At 40.1% G+C, this 25,763-nt stretch overlaps 1 protein-coding gene across 2 annotated transcripts; it reads left to right on the top strand.

Annotated features, from left to right (window-relative positions):
• Window positions 1–307: 307 nt before the first annotated feature.
• Window positions 308–25,439, top strand: kita (KIT proto-oncogene, receptor tyrosine kinase a). Of its 2 annotated transcripts, none has more exons than XM_059341809.1 (21): window positions 308–601; window positions 4,275–4,529; window positions 6,288–6,572; window positions 6,661–6,800; window positions 7,306–7,498; window positions 8,982–9,168; window positions 9,871–9,986; window positions 10,269–10,383; window positions 11,906–12,090; window positions 13,935–14,041; window positions 14,187–14,313; window positions 14,864–14,968; window positions 15,301–15,411; window positions 17,636–17,777; window positions 17,947–18,041; window positions 18,149–18,279; window positions 18,622–18,744; window positions 20,175–20,286; window positions 20,934–21,033; window positions 21,339–21,444; window positions 22,995–25,439. In XM_059341809.1, the coding sequence occupies exons 1-21, from the start codon at window positions 547–549 to the stop codon at window positions 23,175–23,177; spliced, it is 2,973 nt and encodes a 990-aa protein (XP_059197792.1). In that variant the 5' UTR covers window positions 308–546; the 3' UTR covers window positions 23,178–25,439. The 2 variants fall into 2 exon arrangements, with proteins under 2 accessions (XP_059197792.1, XP_059197793.1); XM_059341810.1 differs by having other exon boundaries at window positions 7,327–7,498.
• Window positions 25,440–25,763: the final 324 nt, after the last annotated feature.

A 25,763-nucleotide genomic window follows, 5' to 3' on the forward strand; every position in this document is an offset into this window, starting at 1 on the left:
GGATAAAATTAAATTATTAAAAAATAATACCGGAAACGCGTTATTACAGGGTGTTTATTCGTTGTCAGTGTTGTGCGAAAGAACATGTTATATGATTTATCTTTGCAGATTGAAAAAAAAAAGACATGAAACTGGACGGAATGCATGTATCTTTGTTTCGAGCCGTCAGTCTGTCTCTGTCCTCTGTTTCGCAGACAACAGGTCCCAAACACCTCCCTCTCTGTGTGTAGCGTGTGAGTAATAGGCTCCACCACTGGCTCCTATAAACATGTTGTTGACGCCACAGTCCGTCAGAGATACCTGGTCGGCCTGTCTCGTCCCCTCTGGCGCGCTCCAGGAGAACAGCATGTTTGCAGATAGGCGACGACTGCTGCTGCTGTTGCGAGCCCTACTGAGCATCTGTGCCTTTAACAAAGACTTGTGAGTGCGCCTCTAGATCAGTCAACTTCCCCTCAACTCCGCTGCGCTCGGGCGAGTAGAGTAGAGACACCTTTCACCAGAGAGGCACTGGCTCACCTTCACAGCTAGACCCATGGAATAATAACTATGGAATACCACTGGATACTGCTGTCTGTGTTTTTACAGTTAACCTTCCAGCCAGGTAAGCGTTTCATGCGCCCACTTTACGCACGGAGGCAACTTGTTGCTGCTTACTTTTTGGGCTCGACTATCTCTGATTAACTGCAGGTATTCATCTCCCTTTAGCACAGATAGGTAATCCACATTATAGTGATCGCCTTTATGGTGCATTTGTGCACACTTTTCTTTGTTCTGGGAAGTGGTGCAACGGGATCTGAAGACAAGTCACTGAAATCTGATGAGGAAAGTGGATAGCTGATGATTGGGATGCCAGCGCGCTACTTTAATAATTTATATTTTGGTCAGAGGACCAGAGCGCCTTTAACAAAAAAAGTAATCAAACAGTGGAGGTGAAGCAGGATGCGGAATTGAATGGACTTTTGTACGGTGTTGTACTCGATGAACGCGACAGGTTCATGCGGTTTTCCTTCGCGCACGTAACCGTCATTATGTAAATATATTGGCAACTCCTGATTCTTGGGAAGCATGCAAATAACCATGTACCCAGAACTGCTTTGCATGCCTGTGTAATATCTCATTTGTTGGATAGATAAACATTGTGTAACTTTTACAGAGCATTTAAGAAGAGTTTGGTTTGTTGTGCTGTTTGGACACATTGCAACTATTATAGTCTGGCACCATCTTCAGATTCTAGCTGTTGAGGCTAATGTCCATAAAAACAATCGTTTTTTTATTGCCTTTTTACGTCTCGGTCGGGGGGATTAATTTCAAGGGTTATTTAGTAAGCTAGGTTCATTCGCGAGTTTGCTTGTTTTTACTTTCTTCTCTTCTCTGGTAACAGAGTTGGGGATTTCTCCATATTTGGCACGTAAATTTGATGGAAAGCTGCATTTGGCCCACTAGCCATCCGTGCTGAAACAAGCGGTGAGCCGCAAAGTGTTGCTGTTAAACTTTGCGCCCCCGGTTCATGTGCGATCCCCGTGCATCTCAGGGTAGGCATCAGGTGGACCCTTGCTGTTTTATTCCCCTATTCCCATATGATCGACAGATTGAAAGTACATGCGGTCACGGGAGATCGTTAATGTTCACGCCATATCGCTATCATCAGGGAATTTGAATGACTGCCACATCCTCACGCAGTGTGCACAGGCTTGCCTGTCATATGATGCAATAAGGCACGCCATGAAGTTAAGTCCGTTTACGCAGGCGTCAGACCTAATTAACTTTTACTTTGTTTTCTTGCGCTTAATCAATAAACACATAAATTATATAAAAAATAACCCGCATGCAGAACGTATACATTTGATCTCTTCCTGCTGAGCTGATAACCAACCCTTAATGTTAAATTCCACAGTTGTTGGTCAAATATTTAGGCGCAGATGCTCCGCAAACACACAAGCCATTAGAAGTAACAGACTCTAAACAGGACCCATCTCTGTGTAATGATACTCTGCTGTTTGCTGTCCTTTGATTCTACACATTTAAAGTCACACTTCACTCAAAATGTACAACCATGTTTTGTTTTTAATCGGAACTATAGTGCTTTTACGATTATTTTGGTGTGAATTGCCCGTACGTCCATATATATATATATATATATATATATATATATATATATATCTTCAGAAATCATGACCCGGTTACTCAAGTTAATCTGCAGACTTTATTGTGAGCAGTTTCAAGTAGGAGTTCAACCATATAGTGTTAAGTACCAGAGAAGTCAGACGTCTCTACGGTCGATATCTCCAACATTTGATCACTCACACCAAAACTATCTAGATTGATAAATAGCACTACTGATAAAAGGGGAAAATATGTATTTCTGATTTAGGGGTGTGCTGTCCCTTTAAGCCATTCTGTCATGCCACCACACCCTGTTCATGCTTCATGACAGACCTGTAAACAGCCACTGAAGTAAAGACTGTGGGAATGGGAGATAGATTGTTTCAATATTTGATATTTATGTATTTTTTGTGCCCTCCTAATGAGCGATTGAAAGATGGAGGCAGCATCTTTTGTCTGTAGTGCCTTGTTTCATGCTGCAGTCTCATCAGTGGAAGCTGTGGTGTTAGTCACAGGTGGCTTCAATGGAAAAAGTTCCCCCACCATGGTGATGCATGGCTCATTTGCTTCCCCCCACCTGTTTTCAGTCGGTGCGGCACATAAAAAAATTGTCCACAGTACCCACCGTGCTACGGACATTTGTTTCATATTATCCAATGGCTGGTTAAAGGTCAGATAACAAATTTCTTGTTTACTTATATGTAATGTCGTTTGTTTTCTCGGCCATGTATTGATTACAGAGATCTTCTCAGATATCAGGAGGCCGAGGGTTCAGTTCCTGCTGTCACTCCAAACCTCTTTATCTGCTTTATGTTGACAGTGAGAATTTAAAGGCTCGGTCTGACACTTTTTAAACTATTTGAAGTACAAGAGTAGCCATTTGTGGCCTTCAAGTTGTTGATGAATAAAACAAATATTTGTGTGTCAGAGACAAATCTGAGGGAAAACAATACAATTCAAATATTTAGCTTTTACTTGTGAAATTTTGCATATTTCTAACAGTTTATGTTAACTGCGCCCAGCTTGTGTCTACACTGAAGATATAAACATGTGCAGAGAGGTCACAAGTTGACTTTGCTTTGTTTTGTTTGTTTGGTGTACCGTGATGGTGCACAATCTCCAGAATCGCATACTGCGCCTCTATGGTGTCACAAGTCATTATCAGCTGTTTAACACAATTTATTTTCTTATACAGTTATTTGTTGTTTTCAGTTGTTAAGATGCATATTGAAAAAAAAACACCAATTAAATTTGGAACTGACAGATCATGTGTTCGGAAGTTTCTAAAAGAGGGGCAATCCTGCCACTCCCCCCGGCAAGGAGATAAGATTTTCAGCTCAGCTTGTTTGTCAACAAGATGACTTGCCTGATTTCTGTCAAACTTGGTGGAATGGTGCATTATAGACCAGGGAAAAACCCAATACATTTTGGAGCGGAAGCGAATGACACGGAGGGATAGGCAAATTATTTTTCACTGAGAGCTATAGGGCATGGATTTGGTGGAGAGCTGCACCCTCTCAGTGCTTTTCTAGTTTACTTTTGGATCAGGGATATCACCTTTAACTGTTCCGATCATAAACACAAATCTTGTGAGCTTGTAGGCGTTGACACACCTTGACTTCTCAGTGGTGAGAAAAAGATTTCACTCAACTTTGAGGCTTTTCAAATAATATAATCTCTGAGTGAACGTTGATATTTGCATGTGGACATGCTCATGCATGTGTGGTGAAATGGGACAACTTTGTAACATATACTTAACAAGTACAGACTAATTTTGGCTGATTTTGGTGTGTTTGACATTGGCCCTTTAACTAACAAATCTTTCTGTTATTTATTCATCCGCAGATTTTCACTATATTTGGTGTATATAATGTCAGAAAATAGTGAAAAATGTCCACCCAAGTGTCCAAGATGATGTATTTATACAGTCTTTGGTTTAAATGTCTTATTTTGTCAGTCTAAAACCCAGAGACAGTTTAATATGATAAAACAGAGAAAAGCATGTTGAAAAAATTTTCTGCATTTTTTTGCCTGAAAAATTACTTTAACGATTAATCGATTATCAAAATACAGTAGTTGGTGATTATTTTTATGTCGATCAATTGATTAGTTTACTAGTTATTGCAGCTCTGTTTGACATGCAGTTGATTTCCCTCTCCGTCCCTTCACAGGCAACACCAAGCCCACTATCACCCCCGTCGGCCCCCACCTTGTCATCCCGCTCAACGCACCCTTCGAGCTGCGTTGCCAAGGTGAGAAGGAGATGCAGTGGCAGCGGGAGGACCGGCCGAAGGTGCGGGGAGAGAAAAAGGTTGCAGGGATGTCCACATTGCGCATCTCCAGGGCCCAGCCCGTTCACATGGGCCGCTACATCTGCCTGGAGGAGCGCACCAAGGAGCAAACCTCCATCTATGTCTATGTGAAAGGTAGCTGGATGTGTTCATGTGTTTGACATCACGTGGTGTTTGTGTGAGGGAGATAACTAAAATCTAGAACAAGGGGAAGCTGCAGAGAGGAAGTTTTGGCATTTCTCGCAGCAGTGACAGGGAGCAGTGTGTGTGGGCGTGCTCACAGAGAAAGGTGTTTGTAACTTTGCCCCCGACAGGTACAGTAGATACTGTAACTATTTATCGAGTTCATGACTGAGTTTTACTGTATTTTTTCCTCTATGTGACTCCACATCCCCTTGGATCACTGCCATCACTGCAGGCTTATATCATGTGCTGATCATTCACTCCACTCCCCACACATCTACCGCTGAGGCAACAAACAGCAAATACTTTTTAGATGAGAGGCTCAGATCTAGCATTATTAAAAGAATTTGGTCGGACAATTGAAGCTTTTACAACTCTTTGGCTCAGATGTCTCTGTTTAGATAACCACAGCAGAGTCATCACTCTGCCAGATGAGCCTGTGTGCCTGTTAATTCTACAAATTTGAAGATGGAAAAAAAAATCAGTAGAATAACCAGATCTCAAGTTTTAATCCTTAAAAATTCAGTTCTGGTGGATTTGGCGACATCCGTGGTTACCATGGTAACAGCAAGTGCAGTTTCGAAAGGTCCCAGAATTTTTGGGGAAAGCAAACATGTTAGAAATCCAACAGAAGAGCAGGTGGTGTATCAGTTTACAGTGCAGATAACCAAACTTGTGTTGTTTCAAACAAACCCAAGTTGTCGCGATCCACAAAAAAAAATAAAAATGAGAGAGTGAACATTAAACAGTAAGGCTGTTATCAGTAAATACATTTCCATTCGCCTGGTTTTAAATTAAATGCAACAACATGCACTTCATGAATAAATCATGACGTATATGAAGCATGTGACTGAAAGGGGCCCTGTGGAGTTTGTGTTTACAGTCAGTGTTACTTACAGAAACACATTGTGGACATTCTAGAGGACTAACAGACAGTTTGAATGCAGTTCTTTACTTTTAAAACATTTGCAAAGCCAATTTTTTAAGTTTTTAAAATCCTGTAAAGTTACGTCCATGTTTACTACCTAGCCGTCTTCTTAATTACTGTCTATGTCGATGCATTACTGCATTTTTGGGTGCACTGTTGCCATCTGTTGATCAGCGGAATTCTGTGAAACCACAGACAGGGACCTTTGTCACGTCAGTAATACGTAAAGTTGCGATGACGGAAATAACAGAATCAACTGCTAAAGTGGCGATCACGATAAGAATATATATCTTCTTTGACAGATTTTCATGGAAATTCTGTTAAAATTTGTGCTACATTTGAAAACCGGGCTTGTGAGATAAAATTTTGCCGGATTTCATGTGTGCATTGTTTTTTGGGAATCCCTTGTGCATGTGAAGGCAATTTGAATCCAGTACAGGAAATGGGCCCCGCCACTAAAACTACAGGCTATTAAATAGTATGAAAAATAGGGTTAGTTTTCACAAAAATCTTAAGTGTATATAAATCTGTAAACAAAAGAGTATTGTGCAAAAGACAGCGTCCATACAAATCTACTTGTCCCCATCTGTTGTATTTAACAGGTGATGGAGCATAGTCAGTCAGTTTCTAAAAAGCAAGTCATTCCTATTAATCATGTGGCAAGAAATCAAAATTGTACAAATACAGTTAAACATTGTTATATCATGCCTGTCACAAACTGAAGCTTCAACAGCTCAGTATGCAGCCCCGCTTGCAGCTCTGACGCCTCCATTTTTTGGCAGATCCTGATAATCCCTTCAGAAAATCAATGGTGTCCAACATTCTCACTCGAGTGGGAGACAATGCTTCCATCTCCTGCCTGGCAACTGATCCAAGTCTGGACAACCTGCGCCTGCAAACATGTTCCGGTAAAGCTCTGGCCTCTGGTCTCCAGTTTTCTGCAAGCCTGGAGCAAGGCATCATCATCTACAACACACAAAAGGCCTACGAAGGTTGCTATGTGTGCACAGGAAGACTTAGGGAAGAGAACGTCAGATCCAATGACTACCTCCTGACAGTGAGACCAGGTAAAGTGGTGTAAATGCATCTATGTGTGTGCTTTGTTGCTGCAAAAGCACTGGTTGAAACTCATCCACATTTTGAATTTCCTTTTAGTCCCTGTTGATCCTCCTGTGATTGAGATGCAGGCAACCAAAAGAGTGATTCTCACCCGGCATGAGAGTCTCTCCCTCACCTGCAACACCACTAATGTCAACGGAGAAATCACGCTGAAGTGGGTCACTCCGCCTGGCTCGGTGAGACCCTGCTGCCTTTTCTTTGTTGTGTGCTGTGCTTTCGGTGGAAGATTCAACTAAAATACTGCATGTTGAGTGTTGTCTTACATTTTGTAAAAGTGCTTTGATCAGTTTAAGCAAATATTTGACTAAAATGTATAGGAAGAGTCAACCACCAGCTATCAGCTATCTCATTTGTCCCAATTAGGCTGTTACAAACCTGAGTGAAAAGTTTTGTTCAAAGTCACAAATTTAAGTAAATACTATTTCAAATGGTTTCTATTTACTGACAGGTTAAGTTCCTGTGTACCTGGTATCAGTGGTTGTTTCTTCTTATGAATGAGAGTGAAAGGGGTCAAAGTTCACACTGTCTAAGCTTCAGGATCCCGGCTGCTTGTGTGTGTGTGTGTGTGTGTGTGTGTGTACTGGCATGCAGGCTGCTGTGTGTCTGAGTCAGTATCTGTGTGCTTGGCGAGGATAGACATGCAGACAGGGTTAATCTCTAGAGATCTCTGGGCGTTGACAGGGTGCCGTCTGGTATCCACAGCAACCAGCAAAGGTTGACAGTGCTTCACGTATCCTGACGGAGAACTTCACCCATGTGCGCAGCGCCACATTGCACATCGCGGCGGTGGGACATCAAGACGTTGGGAGGTATCAATGTGAAGCTGAGAATGAGAAAGGGGTCAGCTCGCAGTCGGTGTGGCTGGATGTTTATGGTGAGTAAAGTAAACAGATTTGCTTTTGGTTAAAGCTGCAGTTTCTAACTTTTAAAGTCGTAAAACACAAAAGAAGAAATATTTGGAAACTTGAGGCAGGAACTCTCATCTTCCTATGTGCAATTTCTTAATATTTTGTTTGTCCCTTCACAGAAAGCAACTTTAACTATCCATTTTTTTAGGAAGTACACTTACTTGCTCTCTTGCTGAGAGTAACCTGAGAAGATTGATGCAAATTGATATTAGGAGAGGTGTCTCTAAAGACTCAAATTGCAAACAGCTAGTCCTGCTTGTTTGTTTAATCACAAAACTGAAGTGATAAAATGGCAGTCAGCCATTTTATCTGGGTTATGTGCAGGGTTATTTCACTTTACACTTAAGTTTTTGCAACATTAAGACCTGACCAGGCTAGCTTTTTCCTTTTTTCTAGTCTTTATGCTAAGCTAAGCTAAGCTAACTGACTGCAAGCTGCAGGTAGATAATGACCAGACCACCATCAGTAATTTTGCTCGACTGAGCATGATTATTGAAAACAAAGGGAAACAGCTAGCTTGGCTCCGTACAAAGGTGAGAAAATCCACCTGCTAGCCCCTCTAAAACTCAATACCCTGTAATTAATAACCCTGTGGTTATCCAATTAGCATATACAAAAACCAGAAAGTGAGAACAACAATTCAGTGTTCTCTGAGGGGTTATGTGTCAGAACGACCATAACTTCCTGGAGCCTTCCTGGTTATCTGTCTGCCATACAACCTCACAAAAATAAGGCCACTGGGCAACTGGGAACAGAATCGGCTGCACTATTTATCTTTCTCTCAATCTCATGAACTGCAGCAGTAAATATAGAGGATCGGGATCTGGATTGGTGGACTAGCTTTTAGAGGCACGCAGGAGGTGGTTTTAGTTACCTTCGGACAGGACCCTGCTAGCTGTTTCCTCCCTGTTTTCAGTGTTTTGCTAGGCTAAGCTAAGCTAACTGCTCGCTGTGGCATTATATTTAACAGCCAGATGTACAGTCAAGTTGTACTTGTTTTCTCCATTTTCTTGTTAATTTGAATGCCTGGTACAACTAAAGGTACATTTTTTTGGACAAATATAATGATAACAACAAAAATAGCTCATAAGAGTTTAATTTAAGATAAGATAAGATATCTCGCCATTTTCCATGGTTTTCTTGATAATAACAATAATCATTTTCAAGAAAACCATGGAAAATGGCTGGATATCAGCTCTTAAACTAAACTCTTAGGAACTATTTTTTCCATGACTGTACATAAGCATATTTCCCTAAAGTCACTTTTGTTTTGCATGTACAGGGAGTAATTCAGTATTTGTTGTATGTTTTCTTCATTTACTTGTGTTGGCTCACTTTGTGACTTGCCTCTAGATCAACACAACTTAAATCATATTCACTCCAACAAATTTAGACGAAGATTTACTCATGCAAATCCTTGTGACAATTTCTAATTTTCTTATTTTTCAGAAAAAGGATTCATCAACTTATTACCTTCAATCAATGAAACCATCCATGTCCGTGCCGGCGAGAGTTTGCCCCTAAATATTGAAATGGAGGCTTATCCAAAGCCGCACATTTTCTCCTGGAGCTTCATGGGCCACGAGCTGAGGAACACAACCGACCACGTCATCACCACACACAACCATGAATACAGGTAAGACAGTACACAGGCACACTCTTACTCTAAGTGCCTCTGGTTTTACCACATAGATGTAAATGTTCATTACCCTCGATCAGTGGAATTTAACACGTTTGGTGTGGCTTCAGGTCAGCCGAGGTGCCGATATAACAGCTGCACTTGTCACACCTCCCTGAGAAAAACAGCTGAAATCCTAAAGACGCTCTGGGTTTTATAGTGAAACAGGAACTGCCAGAATATAAATGGCTTTCACAAAAAAAAGAAACCATGAAATGTCTGTGGTATTACCCTTGTACTGCATATGAAAATATTACATAATATTATCCAAGTTTGCGTGTTGACCGTCATGCATTTTTTGCTCCTGCTTCACGGTGTTTGCTACAAACACTTCTTTTGATATGTGTCGAATAGGACATGACCTTTAAGCCTCTATTGGATGTGACTCCCTAAAGCAAATGTTGCATGAAGGAAGAGTTGTTAAACCCTGTTAAAAATCAATAAATCTATATCATCTGTAATTTCTAGTAGCCTCGAGAATAATTGGAAGCTGCGAAGACTTATTTTTTTTCTAATAACGAACTGCATGTGTATACTGTCAATAAACAGAGACAAATGCAGTAAAGAGCAGAAACAGACAACAGACTGGTTAAAAAATCTCGAGAGGATTTTTACTGACAAATATATTAAAGGCTAAAAATGTAATTCTCTTATTTTTAGGTACAGCAGTGAGCTGAGGCTGGTGCGACTGAAAATGTCAGAGGGTGGAGTTTACACTTTTCAAGCCTCCAATGGTGACGCTTCAGTAAACCACACATTCACCATCTTTGTGATCAGTAAGTTGTTTCATAGATCTTTTGAAAGGTTTTTTGTTCCCTGAAGCCATATAATGGATTTCACTACCACAATGTATTAATCTTAAGCTGCTGACATGTGGGAATGGGGTTCATTGACCTTTCTGTTTGTGTGAAATTAGGTTTTGCTCTCACCTTACATCCTCCTCCTCACATAAAGACGACTGAATAAAAACCTCCATAGCTTTATCTGTTACACATATTCACATATACACATACACATATATCTGTTAACATATTCTGGCATTAACTTGTGTTTGTTAGGTAAACCTGCGATTGTGTCTCATGAGGGCCCAGTGGACGGACAGGTACGCTGTGTGGCGGAGGGCTTCCCTGCCCCACAGATCACCTGGTATTACTGTGAGCAGCCTTACGCCAGGTGAGATCTTTAAAGGCCCAGAACAACAAAATTTCCCCAAAGTTTAAACACTTTTTGTTGTTTTACATGAGAGATTTGTGCAATTCTGTTTTTGGTTGTGCTTCTCTCCTTGGTTTCAGTTGGGAAATATGATGTCAAATCCACAACCTCACAGTCCTGATGAGTTTTTGTTAAACTGTATTAAAATAAAAATAGCCGCTGTGGACGGGGGCTGCAGCAAAATGTATTTTAGCCACCTTAAAAAATCAATATCAGTTTAAGTTTGTGCTATAGTTACGATATTTTCACCACTTTACCTTGCGGTCAGTTAGCCCTGTTAAAATATGTATGTGGTGGGAACTGAAGCTGTTATTGATGTTTCTTCAAAGCCACCAGACTCCTTTGATGAAAACAGTATTTTTACCTTCCGCTGCCTCAATGGGTTCTTGCATGACTTTGGTAAATTCAAACCAATCCTTGAAAAGAACATACAAGTCATACAATAATACAAAAAACTAATCTACTCAAAGCAATGTTCTGCAGGTAAAATTACTGTTTTTGTCTGGTGGCTTTGAAGAGAGGCGAGAACAGTTTCATTTCCCCCCCATGGAAACAGAACAGCGCTGTCTGATGGCAAAGTAGTGCTGGAAACTAGGGCTGGGCGATATGTACCAAAAGTCATATCCCAATATATTTAGGCTGAATATCGAAATATACGATATATATCCCGATATTATATTCGCAAAATGAGAGCAAATGTTCAGTCAAAGTCAAAGCCAAATATGACATGTCACAAGTAGTTAAATGAGACCGTTTATTTAAGCTACCCCTACCCTACCCTATGATACCCTATGGGTGATGTGCACCTGGAGGGTCCTAAAGGTCACACTAAAGACACATTGGATAGAGTCAGGAATGATGATGATGGTGGAATGTGGGATTGTGGGATTTGACGGGGCTGACTTGTGGTTGGTTGACAGTGGTAAGATGAACCTCATGTGACAGGGGGATTGGAAAGAATTGACTTGTGATTGGTAGGGGCCCAGGGCGTCTGCCTGGATACGACCGGACGCGTCTAATCTCACGTCAAACATAAATTGTGTCGAAGGAGGAGCACCTGGTTGCTATAGCAACACCAATCCCAAGCAGCACAGTCGGTGATTCATAAGTGATTATCCAGTAATTTTTTAATTATAATCAAATCCAATTAATGCTCATCACATACAGGCACGCAAATGATTTTGCGGGAAGAAAAAGTCATGTGACCCAAGTGAGCCTGTTGCCACACACTGTTGTACAGCTATAGGTAACAGCTGTGAATTATTGAGCCTTGGGGAATTTTTTTGACAGATATATATTTTATGAGGACAGAAGGAATTCCTCAATATTATTATGATTTCTGGTGGACATATGTCTGTGGTCTTGCATATTGTTTTAAGTTTATATTTAGTGGTTTTGAGCAGGAATGTGTGTCTTAGGGGTGAGATGAATAGCTCAGTGATCCTATCAACCCCGTCAACAATGTGTAATCTTCTGCCTCCAGGTGCTCCCAGCAGGTGAATGCCACCCAGGAGGAGCACAATGTCATCACCGTCACCCTGTTTAGCCCCTTGTTCGGGAAAACAGAGGTGGAGAGTCGGGTGAACGTGAGCAGGGGGCGGTTCAGTACTCTGGAATGTGTCGCTACGGTGGAGGGAGAGCAGGCATACACGCTCTTTTCAATCAGCGGTGAGTTAACATAGAGATCTAAATAAAAAGAAGGATGCAGCACACACTGTTAAATACAGGTCACGTAATATGGAAGGGGGCGCCTGTCAGTCTCATGTTTTGTTGCTGATTTGATGTAATCCTCTGCATGTGCTCACCTTCAGATTAGAATTAAGCGCAACAGAGTCAACAGTGCAAGAGAGGACACACAGACATGAAAATCTTTCATAGTGTTCAGGTTGCAAATCTTCTGTTAGTTTCATTACTGGAGTAATTTCAGTGACTGTAAAAAAAAAAAAAAAGTCTGAGACTCCCAGCTGCCCTGTGCACTAAAAAACAAAGTTATCTTCTCAGCTCTGTAAAGCTCAAATGAGATGTAATCCTCAACTCCAAATATTTACTACAAGCATGTTTTTGGCAAGGATTACCCTATAAATGTGGTCTGACTACTAGAGGTGGGTCGTTTATAATCTGTTAGGTATACATAAGCAAGGAGAGACATGATTGGCCACGATAAGATGTCACTTACAGATAAGAATTAGCTTTAGTCCATTGTTTACTTTATGTCTCCAAATCCGCTCTGTTATAACGGCTTCCCCATCTGCTCTACAATGTCCTCAAAGTGGTGCGACTGCAGGAACTGAAAGTACGGCAGAGTTGTCCCTGCCTGAGCCTGGAGACCCGGGTTTAAGCAGGACAGGGGGGGGGGGTAACTGTGGCTACAGAGGGTATGTGGGCGAGCATTATGAGGGAGGAGAGTGTTTACGGCCAGGCAGGACAGGCCTTTGGGAGCGTGTGCCCAAGATTTTTGTGCTTCACTGAGTAACAGCAGACCAGGCGGAGGCGCGGAGAGTGTGGAGCGCAGTAGGAGTCCTGCTGGGCGTTCTGGGGCTGTGGGAGGCTTGGAGGTGTCAGTGAGCTGCAGCAGAGAATACAAAGAGCTTTAGAAACCACTGACAGGTTTACAGGGGATTAGTTCCTGCAGACTCTGCATTCTCAGATTTGAAGTGGAGAGAAAGCTTCTTATCTCTAAAGAGCTTATTACACCCCACTGTACAGAGGAGCAAAACAATAAGGCATCACAAACAGCCAGACACAAAGGAACAGAACACTGATTACATATAATTACTGACAGCCACAGCTGTAAAAGCAATGAAATTTAGAAAAATACCAAATGATCAGAAGGCATATGAAGCATTTAAAGAAAATAAAGTGTAGAATTTGCACAACAAAAAAAAAGGAGAAAGACAACGGTATACAGTAAACATATATAATTGGATTAGTTTTCTGCGATTTGACCAAAGTGAGCTTCACTGTGACTTAGCCCTCTCTGGCTTAGCTTAATTCCCCTTTACAATGTCATTTAGAGTGTAAACATGAGAGACTCACTGATTGACTCTAGGGGTGTAAGAAAAAAATGATACACTTTGCAATATTATGTTTTGTGATACTGTATCGAGTGTCAGAAACACTATTCATTTATGCAAAGATTTGTTGCAGACACATTGCACAAAAATATTTCACTGGTGGACTCAGGGGAGGGGCAGGAGGGCCGGCTGCACCTCTTGGTGCCTCCATGTTCGTAAAAAACTCTGCTCTCTTAGATGCGTTCATGGTAGATAAAACTTTTTTGGGTGTCTTTCCAGTCAAGAAAACATGAAAAGTGTCCTATCGGTTGCCCTTCCAGTAAAGGAAACTTAATAATTCTTAGTTCTTTATACTATGATTTCTTTCTGTAGCAAAATGTTTTTTGATCATGACCCCTATATCATGATACATACTATTACATACTATTGCCAGATTACTGCCAATGCACAGCCACTGGTTTTCTTGTATCTAACATGATGATTTCTGTCTCCCTGCAGAAAGAACTGTTCCCCATGATCTGTTCACCCCTCTGCTAATTGGCTCTGTATCAGCAGCAGGCATCCTCTGCCTCGTTCTTATCATGCTGTTCTACAAGTACATGCAGGTAAGACGGCTCTGCACTCTTCCACACCCTCTGTCACATTTTGAGACAGAGCAAGTCAAGCAGAGAAGAGTTTGCATTGTGAAACCTCCTGAGTTAATGTGAAATGGTAATTAATGTGTATTTTGTTGTCTTTCATGCATGGCAGAAACCCAAATACCAGATTCAGTGGAAAGTCATCGAAGGCATCCATGGGAACAACTATGTGTACATAGACCCCACCCAGCTACCGTATGATCACCAGTGGGAGTTTCCTCGAAACAACTTGCGTTTTGGTAAGCGCCCTGCAATCCTTTTATCAGAATTATCTGGGGTGTGTGCTGTGTCTCGTCCTCAATGATCATGAATCTGTCATATCAGACATTAAAGTGTGCATCTTGGTTTTCATGTCTTGGGTGTAAATCATGGCGATGTGGAGATAAATGAGGGTTTGTGTCAGTAATAGTCTCAATAATAAAGCCTAACAGTGCAGTGGCTATGACATCACCGCTGCCACCCTCGGGCTACTTCATGCTGATTGACACACGCTCTGTTTTCTGTGCATATGGACACGACGTCAAGGTTTTAGCCATGTCCGTGGTCACTAACCAGTTTCACAGCTCATTAATGATGAAACCCCACTCCCTCACTGCAAACATGATATTGTTGACATATTCTGGGTGTTGTTTTTAACAAACCTTTTTAAACAGGATCCTGCGTGTCCTGGTGCCTACGTACACAGCCCCGGGGCTCAAACTGGTGTTGTCCTAGGAACGCTGGCATGGGGCCAGTTAGTGGGAGGGAGGCAGGATGGGGAATAACAGTTTTCTGTCTTCTTGTCTTCAGGGAAGACACTGGGATCTGGTGCATTTGGGAAAGTGGTGGAAGCCACTGCATATGGACTCTCCAAAGCAGATTCAGTCATGACGGTGGCTGTGAAAATGCTCAAATGTAAGCATTGTCAACACACATGCAAATGAAGTGTGACGAGCACAGCGGGGCTGTTTTTGACTGACATGCATGGTAGCTGTGCGCTTTTAAGAAGTAGTTATGCATAACTAACTTTCCTGCAGGTGTTGAGAGACAAGCAGCGATTAAGTTGATATCTTTATGTGGTGACTCACACACTCCTGCTAATTATATTTAACAGGCACTTTTTTATTTCAATTAGCCTTGAGCAAATACCAGATCATGAAATACAATTGTAGTTCAAGCTCACCTCAAGCTGACTTTACTCCCAATCCTTTTGATTCTGATTATGTTTCACTATTTCTTCCCCACAGCAAGCGCTCATGCCACAGAGAAAGAGGCACTGATGTCAGAGCTGAAAGTCCTCAGTTACTTGGGAAACCACATGAATATTGTCAACCTGCTGGGAGCCTGCACTGTTGGAGGTACGGCAGCCATGTTGTCCTGTATAGTCACTGAAGCCAGTGGAGCTTCACAGTTTGTTGACAGTAGGGCTGGGCAATAATTCAATATAGCTTTCAATAGAAGTTTATCAGGATGAAATCTTATATCAAGATTGCTTAAGTCAAGAATGGTGAATCACTTCCCACTAGTTACATGCACTGCAAAAAAGAGGTGTCTGAAAACAAGATAAAAACACTAAATCTGATAGAAATGATCTTGCTGCATAGACAGTTATTTTCACTTGACAATATTTCTTAAATTAAGATGATTAAATCTAGAAATAAACATGTTGAACACTTAAAATAAGAAATTAACTCTTAAAACAAGATAAATTATCTAACACTTCTAGATCTAAACGTTTTTATCTTGGTAAGAAACAAATAATTTGCAGTGTGCACAGTAGCTTTTCAAAATAAAATGTCCATGTTCACAGGAAATGGTTAACTTTACTCAATAAAACCACTTGACTGAGGTTAGGGTAAAACAACAGGGTGGGGCTTAAAAACAACAGCTTCTTCAAATATTACTGCATGCAATTAAGTATGTTGACTCCAAATAACAACACCGACTCTTGGTTTCACAGCACACATAAACACCTGTCTCCTGGGTCAACGTTTGGGTTTGTTTGACCAGTCCACCTCCCTTTCCACCAAACCTGAGCAGAATGTTAGATTATGTTGTTTTACAAATATTAATGGTTGGACAGTAAATGGTGCACCTGGTGTGTCTCAAAGATACACTAAAGTCTTCCTTGTGCATTGGCAGCATGGGCACCCCAAGGCTTGGGACAATAGAATGCACTAGCTTATTTCATATAGACTATTTATATATTAAATTCCCCAAAAACATTATATATCTTGATATATCTGATAGGGATGGGCGTTTGGGACAACTCGATTATCTATAACATTAATGATCAGGAGAGCATCTTCTCTCCTAGCTCCACACGATAATTCTACTCCTCAAAGAATTGTCACTAGCACTTATTGATGCACTAATAGCTCTTATTGCACTATACCTTGATTGTTTGCTTTTACTCTTCCTGTAAGTCGCTTTGGATAAAAGCGTCTGCTAAATGACTAAATGTAAATGTACGGACGCTTTTAAATTGAAAGGACGAAAAGAGACTTGATCCTGTCAATCGTAAAACTAAATCAACTGAGATTAAACTGTAAATATAACGTCAAGGAGTTCAATGTTTTATGTTTTAGCCCCAGAAGAGGCTTGAGGTTAGTTTTCACATTAATCTTGTATAGTTAAGTGTGTTTTGTGTTTAAATAAGTTTTGGATAAAATTAAAACTAGTAATTCATGCTAGCAAGGTATGATACAGTAAGCTAGTTTTGCTCAAATTAATACTCTTGTATTTCTGTGTATTTTATAATTGTTCGTGCAACTTTCAGTTTGCAAACTGTAGCTTTATCCAACTTAATTTTCAGCTCATTGGCTTATTCACGTAGGGACGCAGAACTGAATGTTTGGCTGTTTTTTTTTTTTTTTTCAGTGAGTACTGATACGCAGTCAGAGATAAAATTAAAATAAAAAAATACACAGATCGATAAAAAAATTCCACATGATCGACTAAATTCTTAACAACCATTAATCGATCATCGATTAATTATTCCCATCCCTAATATAGGATAGCGTATGGCCTCTATCAAATAGAAGATTTCGGCCATATTGCCCAAGCTGGCAGAATTTAAAGGGACAGTTCACTCCAAGATCAATATCTGTTGTATTTTGTCATAATTTCCTCTTACCTGTAGTGCTGTTAATCAAATTTAGATTGTTTTGTTGTGAGTTGCTGAGTTTGCCTTCTCTCAAATTTCATATAGAAACTACATGAAACTGCTCTTAATAAGGTCAGTGGATTATATTGAGTTACTGGGACAGGATTTCTGGAGAGACATTGCTGTTGAGTTTTCAAATGTATTTTTGTGCTTTGAGCACCTCAAGCAAAGTGCCATATAGTCCTATGATAATGTAGAGAAGGCAGACATGTCTACAGCTATATTTCAAACACTCCACCAAAAACAATCTAGACTGATAAATAGAATACCAGGTAAGAGAAAAGAAATGTATTTTTGATTTGGGGTTGAGCTGCCTGTTTAAGGACACTCATTTTCTTGTGATTCTTACTGTATCTGTAGTACATCATGTCCCAGTATCTGGAAGGATCGTCCTCATGAGGTTTCTTTCTCTGCAGGCCCTACGCTGGTGATCACAGAGTACTGCTGCTTTGGAGACCTCCTTAACTTTCTACGCAGAAAGAGGGAATCCTTCATCTGCTATAAGCTCGAGGAAGATTGCTACTACCGCAACGTCATGCCGCAGAGGGACGCAGCTGGGTCAGGTTCTTTTTTGTGTATTAAGAGGGGAATATTGTGTTTGTAAGAGACAAGAGAGTACTAGTATTTACTATCCAGAACGTGCGTGGGAGGAGGGTATTTGGACAGCAAGCGTGCCTATGTGTGGCTGTTCTCAACTGAGACCAGACTGCTCCTTTCCTCTTCACAGTGACAGCTTGAACGGCTACATGACCATGAGGCCTTCTGCTGCTGGCAACCTGCCGTTCGGCTCATCCTCTGAGAAGAGACGCTCACTACGCAAAGGCAAGCAAGCCAGCCATTCATCAAATATCTCAAATGTCTTAAAATACACACACAAGAAAAACAGTTGAAGCTCCATTTCAGAAAAATAATCCTGTTTGTCCTCTCAGGTGGCTCCTATGTTGAAGATGATGCAGAGAGCGAGCTATTTGATGAGGACGGACTGTCTCTAGACACCGAAGACCTCCTCAGCTTCTCGCACCAAGTGGCCAAAGGCATGGAGTTCTTAGCCGCCAAAAATGTGAGCATCCAACGACAACTATCATACTCGATTTTTTTGGATAAAACTCTGTGTGAATTTATACAAATGCTGTCTGACAGAGCAAGGATCGTGTTTCCGCAGCTAGTAAACGGATCTAAAACGCATGTTGGAGCATGCTGTTGAAAGATTTATTAGCCGTGGAGCCAAGATACTGTGGCCAGCGAGCTCATGTATCAGTGTCAGTGGTTGTGTGTTACAGAGTCAAGTGTGGAAATTCAGCCCCAAACTGCATTAAAAAGCACTTCATCCATGCATAATGTTATCTTATTGATTGGTCATGTATCATTGGATATTAAAGGTTGCGGTGCATCTGTTTTCCAGTGTATCCACAGAGACCTGGCTGCCAGAAATATCCTCTTGACTCAAGGAAGAGTCGCAAAGATCTGTGATTTTGGCCTGGCCCGAGACATCAACACGGACTCCAACTACGTAGTCAAAGGCAACGTAAGTCTGCACGCAAGAAGTGACACTTGGGAATTTGAGATGAGAAGCAGGGTGCATATAATCATGAATGCCCCCCTTCAACATGCAATTCTTGACATTCTTCAATCAAACCCTGCACTTAAGTGGCTTAGTTTGGCACAGTGAAAAAAAATTCCTTGAGTACTGACAATGTTGGTGTAAGTCCATCGTGTCTTTACTTGTCATAGCTGCTGTGTAATCAAAATTTCTGCTTAGAAGCTGTTCCAATTCACGAGAAAGCTATTTTAAGCTGTTTGCTGTGTCTCAATCAGGACGCTGCAGTTAGTAGGCCTCACATGTAGTACACTATTGTGTAGATTTCAACAAAGTAGCATTGTCTCAAATTGTACACAACTGTTGTGCACTTACCAGAAATAGCAATTACAGTGTTTGACTGCTTTTTTCATCATCTTATTAATAACAAATTGCAGCCGGACAGAGCACGGAAACTTTATCCAACTTTGCTTGATGTTTACCAGAGCAACTGGTTTATGAAAATACCAACTCAGACACAAAATATTTCTTCAAATCATTAGTCTAATAGCATAATTGCCTAAGTCTTTTGTAACTTCCTGTTACAATATCAATAAAAAATACCAATGTGATTTTACTTGTTTTCCGTAAACGTTCAAATATGACTAAGGCTGACAAAATGTAAATAAGTTATAAAGAAATAGATTTGAATTTACAAAGGATTGAATATATTGTTTGGCCTCATAGAATATATTGTTTGCAGTTATGTTACAGCTTGTGATGCTGCAGTGACTTCCTTATGGCTTTTGATAAGACAGAGCTATAATTGTTTCTTATTTGTACATTTTCCAAAATAACTCATATTATAACTTGAGATATATAATAATAATCTTTATTTATGGAGCACTTTTCAAAACACATGTTACAAAGTACTTTACAAACACAAGTTAAAAACAGATAGATAAATAAATACATAAAACAACAGATTAAAATGTTAGAAAATTACAACATTTTGTGTAATTAAAAGACAGTTCAAGGGATGTTAAAATTCAGGTAAAATCAGGAAAGGCTCTCCAATAAAAGTATGTTTTAATAAGAGACTTTATTCATATATCACTTTATTTTGTCTTTTTTTGCTTTTCACCTGTTTAATTGCTGCAAATGAGTGTGAGATGTATGTCTTAGCATTTATCTCTGTAGGTGCCAGGTGTGGGTGTCACAGTTGGGCTGATCTGTGTGTTTTTAGATCCTCAGGCGGGAACACTGCGTGCATACCTGGCATTTTGTACACTCTGTTCATTTGGCAGTCCTCAGTCAAAAATGCGTTTGACCTCAACCACCCTGAAAAAGAAAAATTGAAAAAAAAAACCCACTGTGAAGAAGGGGTTCCAGCTTTATTTCCACTTAACATCTACTCACTGAGGGCTTTTGTTTTCCAGGCTCGTCTGCCAGTGAAATGGATGTCTCCAGAAAGTATCTTTGAGTGTGTGTATACGTTCGAGAGTGATGTGTGGTCCTACGGCATCTTGCTTTGGGAAATCTTCTCATTAGGTAAATCTATCAATCCATTGTGTGCGTGTTCACTGCAAAACCATTAAGCTTACCAAGTATTTTCTTCTTATCTCTAGCAATAGTATCTTAATTATGAGTATAATTTACTTACTGACCAAAGCTTTATGTGCTTATTTAATTATTAGTATTAGTATTATGTGCTTATGTAATGATCTTATTGTTTAAAGACTTATTTTAAGGTTTGACATTGTTAGCTTTTTCATGCTTTTCAAGCTATTCAACTGTTGAATATGGTGAGTTGTTAGCTAAAATATTGGCTCCAATTGAGAGTTTTAGCATTTTCTACCCACTAAAATGTGCTAGTTTTAAGTATTGCTGGCTTAATGTTACTACAATTGGGCTATTCAAGCCACAATTGCTCAAAATAAGAATATTTGGATTTGTTTCAAGACATTATTGGTTTTTCCAGTGCCTAGATATTTTTTACTTATTTTCTTCTTACAAAGAAAAATTTACTTACTGCACTGGCAGATATTTTTACTTGTTTCGAGCATGTATTTGCTTAATTCTAGTTATTTATTTCTTATTTTTTGTTGGTTTTTGCAGTGTCTGTCTGTCTGTCTGTCTGTCTGTCTGTCTGTCTGTGAGTTTGCATATTGTAACTGAATCTCCCTGCTCCAATGTAGGAAGCAGTCCCTATCCTGGTATGCCTGTGGACGCCAAGTTCTACAAACTGATAAAAGAAGGATACAGAATGGATGCTCCGGAGTTTGCACCCAGTGAAATGTGAGTTGGTGAAGGGAAATATGAGTGTGTGTGTGAAAGGTGTCCAAGTGAAATACGAGTGAACTTAAAAGGATCATAGGAGTGGATGGTGTGGAAAGATAGATGGAGGTGGTGGGACTATAAAAGAATGAATGTGGGGGGTTTGAATAGCAGCTGACTTTCATCCTGTTGCATTTGGCTTCGCAAAAGCATTACTAAAACTCTGGAACTAAGAACAGAAAACAATACACACACACAAAAAGGAAAGGGGAAGTCACATCTGTAGACAAATAACTGTGTCTGTGTGTTTCTCTGCTGCTGTGCAGGTATCAGATTATGAGGTCCTGCTGGGATGCTGACCCCCTCAACAGACCCCCCTTCAGGAAGGTCGTGGAAAGGATTGAACAACAGCTGTCGGATGCCACTAAGCATGTAGGGCACAACACATTTATAATGTTTACCTTCACTTAATGGTTCAAAATTGCATGCCTGAAAGAAAAAAAACTGAGAAAGAAAACTGAGAAGAACTGAGAGAACTTCACGGACGGTTCAGCAGATTTAAGAGTGAAATAACAGCAACTCTGGGAGGAAAAGCTGAAGTGACATGGTTTATGTGATAACTTTGACACAACTTTTGAGCCTACACAAAAAATAAAGGAAATGTTCATACAGATTAGCCAACACATACTCTGTTTTCTCGTGGGAAAACTGTTCTTAAAATTATCTCCCGGGTTTCCACATATGATTCAGGTCTAGGTCAGGGGCCTCTCACAACATGAGCACATGTGTTTGAACTCACAGCTGGTCTGATTTAATCATGGTAAACACTGTATAGAGGTCTGTTCTCATGACTGTCCTCTTACACGCTAACAGCTCTGACAGCTCATGTCAAATGACAACATATGTTAGATTAGAAGCTACAGACCAATAGTTTATCTTTAAAGCTAGCCTGCATTGTACAAAGATATTTTTTTAAGAACCTGCCTTCCAGCAACTCAAAACCTCGCTAATCAACACATTGTTTGTCATTTGTTTAATCCGGCCAGCAGGGGGCAACTCCACTAAATACAAAGAAGTCCGATTAAATAGAAGTCAATGAGAAAATTACCCTACTTTCACTTAATTTATTTCCTCAGTAAACATTTTTTTAATGAGTTTATGGTCTCAATCACTAGTTCAAGTCTTCTTCAATACAACATAAGGTTCATTTAGTAAATTATGGTCCCATTTAGAGTAAAATAGACAATAAAACAGCATGCTTTAGGGCTGTGTTTTCTTCTTTGAACTTTGAACTTTTCTATAACTTTTCTTTTATATGAACGCTTTAAATGATAGTTTTTACTTGATAAAAGTAAAAAATAAAGCAAATCAATTAAAGTTTTCCTCCGGAAAGTGCTAGTGAATAGTGTCCCCTAGTAATCCCACAGTGCTTTTAAAATTATCCCTTCTTCTTTTAATTTATATTTAAAAAAATATATTTTTTTGTTTTTGTTTCTTCCACCTTTGTCAATTCTGTATTTTATTGCACTTTTTGCACTTTTATGTGAAGCACTTTGGTGCGGCTCAGCCGTCTGTAAATGCGCTACATAAATACATTTGACTTTGACTTTGACTTTGAAATCATAGCTTCAGTGACTTGCTAACATGGCTTAAGACTTTCAGCCCTGTTTTTGCTTTGGACTGAGTCTGGCTCGTAGTTTCCCAATGCTTCCAGTCTTTATGCTATCTCCTGGCTCCAACTTTATGATTAAAGGAGATATGTGACAGTATTACCCATTTAACTCTCATTTAACGACAAAATGTGAAAAAGGGTTTTTCCCAATGTCAAACTATTGCAAGATGTAATGACACATATAAAGAGTTACAACAGACATAAATATTGAAATTTCTTTAATATGTTTGGAACTGCAGAACTGAGACTACAATATATCAAACTGTTTCCTCTCTCCTCTTTCTCTCCACCACTTCTTTATTATCTCCAGATCTATCTGAACTTTAGCTCCAGGCTTCCTGTGACGCCCAGAGCCAGGGAGGAGCCGAGTCCTCAGAGCGCAGCGCTCCACAGTCTCAACTCAGCCGGCAATAACAGCGCTCCGACCCAGCCCTTACTAGTCCAGCACGAGGTCTTCCTGGAGGGGACAACCCTCAGAGCCCAGCGGGTGTAAGGACCCACCCAACCTGTCTGGCTGCCTCATAAAGTGCCTGTAATGTTCCGCCACAAACCACCCAACCACTACACCCGCCCACCACCCGGTAGCAGCAGCATTTATTGTCACATGTTGCAGACGAATGGTAATTGCCAGTTATTACCAGAAACAACAAAGGAAGAACAGCGTTTATCATTATCACTACTATTGCCTACTGATTACAGGGAGGACATTTGGACTAATGCTCCCCTGCGCATTGCAAGAACTGTTAAGGCACCGGGAAGGGTGGAGGGACATAAAACGTTACTCTAAAACTACCTTTTTTTCAGTTACATTTTTCCTACACATTTCATAAAGTTTGTTTTGTTTTCTCTTATATTTGGAGTTTTTTTTTTCTTTTTACATTTTGTGTTTTGCTATTCTTTGTTGTTTTTCTGTCATGGATATTTATGCAGCGATTTTATTTTGGTTGGTTGTTGCAATTGTTGGAGGAAAAGCACTTGAGGCACTTGAACTTCACATCATTACATACATCACATAATGCAGCTTTTCTTTCTTTTTTTTAATTGTCAGTATTATTTCCAACTGTTCAGATCTATGTTGATATGAAGGAGATACTTTTCGGGGGCCAATTTAAATATAGATATTAAGACACTGGTATATAAGCTATTAGACAGCATGGTCGGTCATGCTTAGAGTCCATAAGTGCTTCAAGTCCATTAGAAAATAAATTTTTTGCTCTTTTAAAGTTGGAAATAACTTGAAAAGAGCAATTTACCCTATCTATAACAACACTGTCAGAAATAATGTGCTAAATTTGTACCTTAATAACTGTACCCTCTAAGGTACAGCTGTTTTACCCTTGAAATGGACTCCTACTGTTCCCCTATTCTGATAGGTCTATGTTCCCAAGCCAGATTCTTCCTCAGCTGTCCCAGTGACAAGCTGTTGTACCCCTAAAAGTACAAATTCAACACATTATTTCTGAGAGTGAAGGATTGTCCCACAGTTACTTCATACACACAGTTGTCTTCAGAGATATGGTATAGACATGGTACGCTAGCTTTTCATTTATGTGCTTGTCGACTGTATATGTGTACATATCTGTAGGTAATGATATTAGTCATTGCTATACAATGAGATGGGAAGTTAAACGTTTGACAAAGACGACACTCTGTGAAGCCTGTAACTCTTAGCTTTGTCACATGAGCATGTTTTTGCAGGTGTTGAGTTTCACTTTTTGACAGCTGGACTGCTGGAGAGTTCTCTTGTAAAAGTGTAAATAACTGTTCAGGTTTATATGGTTTGCTCTCCTGCCATATCCAGTGTATGATCTTTGTTTACAAGCATCAGACAGGTACTGCCATTTCTGAGATGTGTTTTCTCTGCTTTTCACCTTCTTCCCCTTTCATGAAGGACCAGGAAACGGGAACCTTTTTTTGTTTTGGCTGACAGGAAATTGGTGTGTTTTTGCAGATGCTACTGCTGTGTATTCTACAGTATATATAATGGAGAAAGTTGGGGCTCTGCTCATGTAAAATGCCATTATGTGGACTGCAGTATTCCCTGAAGTTACAAGCCGGTGGGCCTGCAAGGCTCTCTGTTCAAACATCAACTCCGGGTGCAGCGCTCAACTTCAGTGTCTCAGTCATCTCATTGTTCTCCGACCAGTAGCTGGTTTCCCAGCAGTCCTTCTCTTCTTTGTATCCAGCTGTTTCCTCCATAAGAAGTGGGACTTTCAGCACCTCTCAGCCAGTAGTCTGTATCAGTCCAGACCATTATGATTCCCCTCTTTCTCACTGGTGGATGTTGTTGTGAAGAGCACCAGGAAAGTGTCCTGTTTGTGTGTATGAACGTGTGTGTGTGTGTGTGTGTGTGTGTGTGTGTGTGTGTGAGTGCAGAATTAAAAAAATTATTGTCAAGAGGTGCCACTACTAAAGATTCATCACGTCCTTTTAGGCTACTAAAACCCCACAGTCTTGTGGGACTGCTCTGTCTTTTTGTAAATATAAATGTGCGTATATTGTAAAGTAATGTTGATGCTTTTGAAGATGTTTATCTCAATGAAGATGTGGTACATTAATGCAGAATTTTATGCTGTATTTTCTTATGTGTGCACAGATTTCCAACTGTAGGCTCAACAGGAAAAAAAGGCTGCTTGTGTCTCTGTCACCATGATAATTTAACTGAAGAGATCCACAGTGGCCAATGGTTAATTTTGGTTCATTCGTCATTTCAATCAGTTTTGCCACTTATCTTGGTAAATGCCTCCCAGCAAAACAAACTTAACTGCTCCCAGTGGTCATATCTGATCATTAATATTCATGGTGGCACTACCAGTAAAAATGATATTATTTGGTTTTATAACCAGGAAGGAGATGTTTCAGAATAATAGAGATTCATTGCTCCCCTAAGAGTTTTTCCTGCATTTTGCTACATATTTATTAAACCTGAGGCTTTAGTGTTACTGAGTACATTTGATGTGTTGCTAATACATGTGTCAATGTAAATAAAATTGTGTATATTGAATTCCCTATGAAATTTTTTGGTCCTTTTTTTAATAAACACAGACACGTCACGCTCAACACACTGCATCTTAAATTA

The sequence above is a fragment of the Centropristis striata genome, chromosome 9 (assembly GCF_030273125.1).
Source record: "Centropristis striata isolate RG_2023a ecotype Rhode Island chromosome 9, C.striata_1.0, whole genome shotgun sequence".
Classification (NCBI taxonomy): Eukaryota; Metazoa; Chordata; class Actinopteri; order Perciformes; family Serranidae; genus Centropristis; species Centropristis striata.

Bases quoted from the DNA above. Each gene is read 5' to 3' on its own strand.
- kita (XM_059341809.1), top strand. From the start codon at position 547: ATGGAATACCACTGGATACTGCTGTCTGTGTTTTTACAGTTAACCTTC. The intron at 12,091-13,934 runs GTGAGTTAACAT...GTCTCCCTGCAG, and splicing joins CACGCTCTTTTCAATCAGCG to AAAGAACTGTTCCCCATGAT. The intron at 15,412-17,635 runs GTACGGCAGCCA...CTTTCTCTGCAG, and splicing joins GGGAGCCTGCACTGTTGGAG to GCCCTACGCTGGTGATCACA.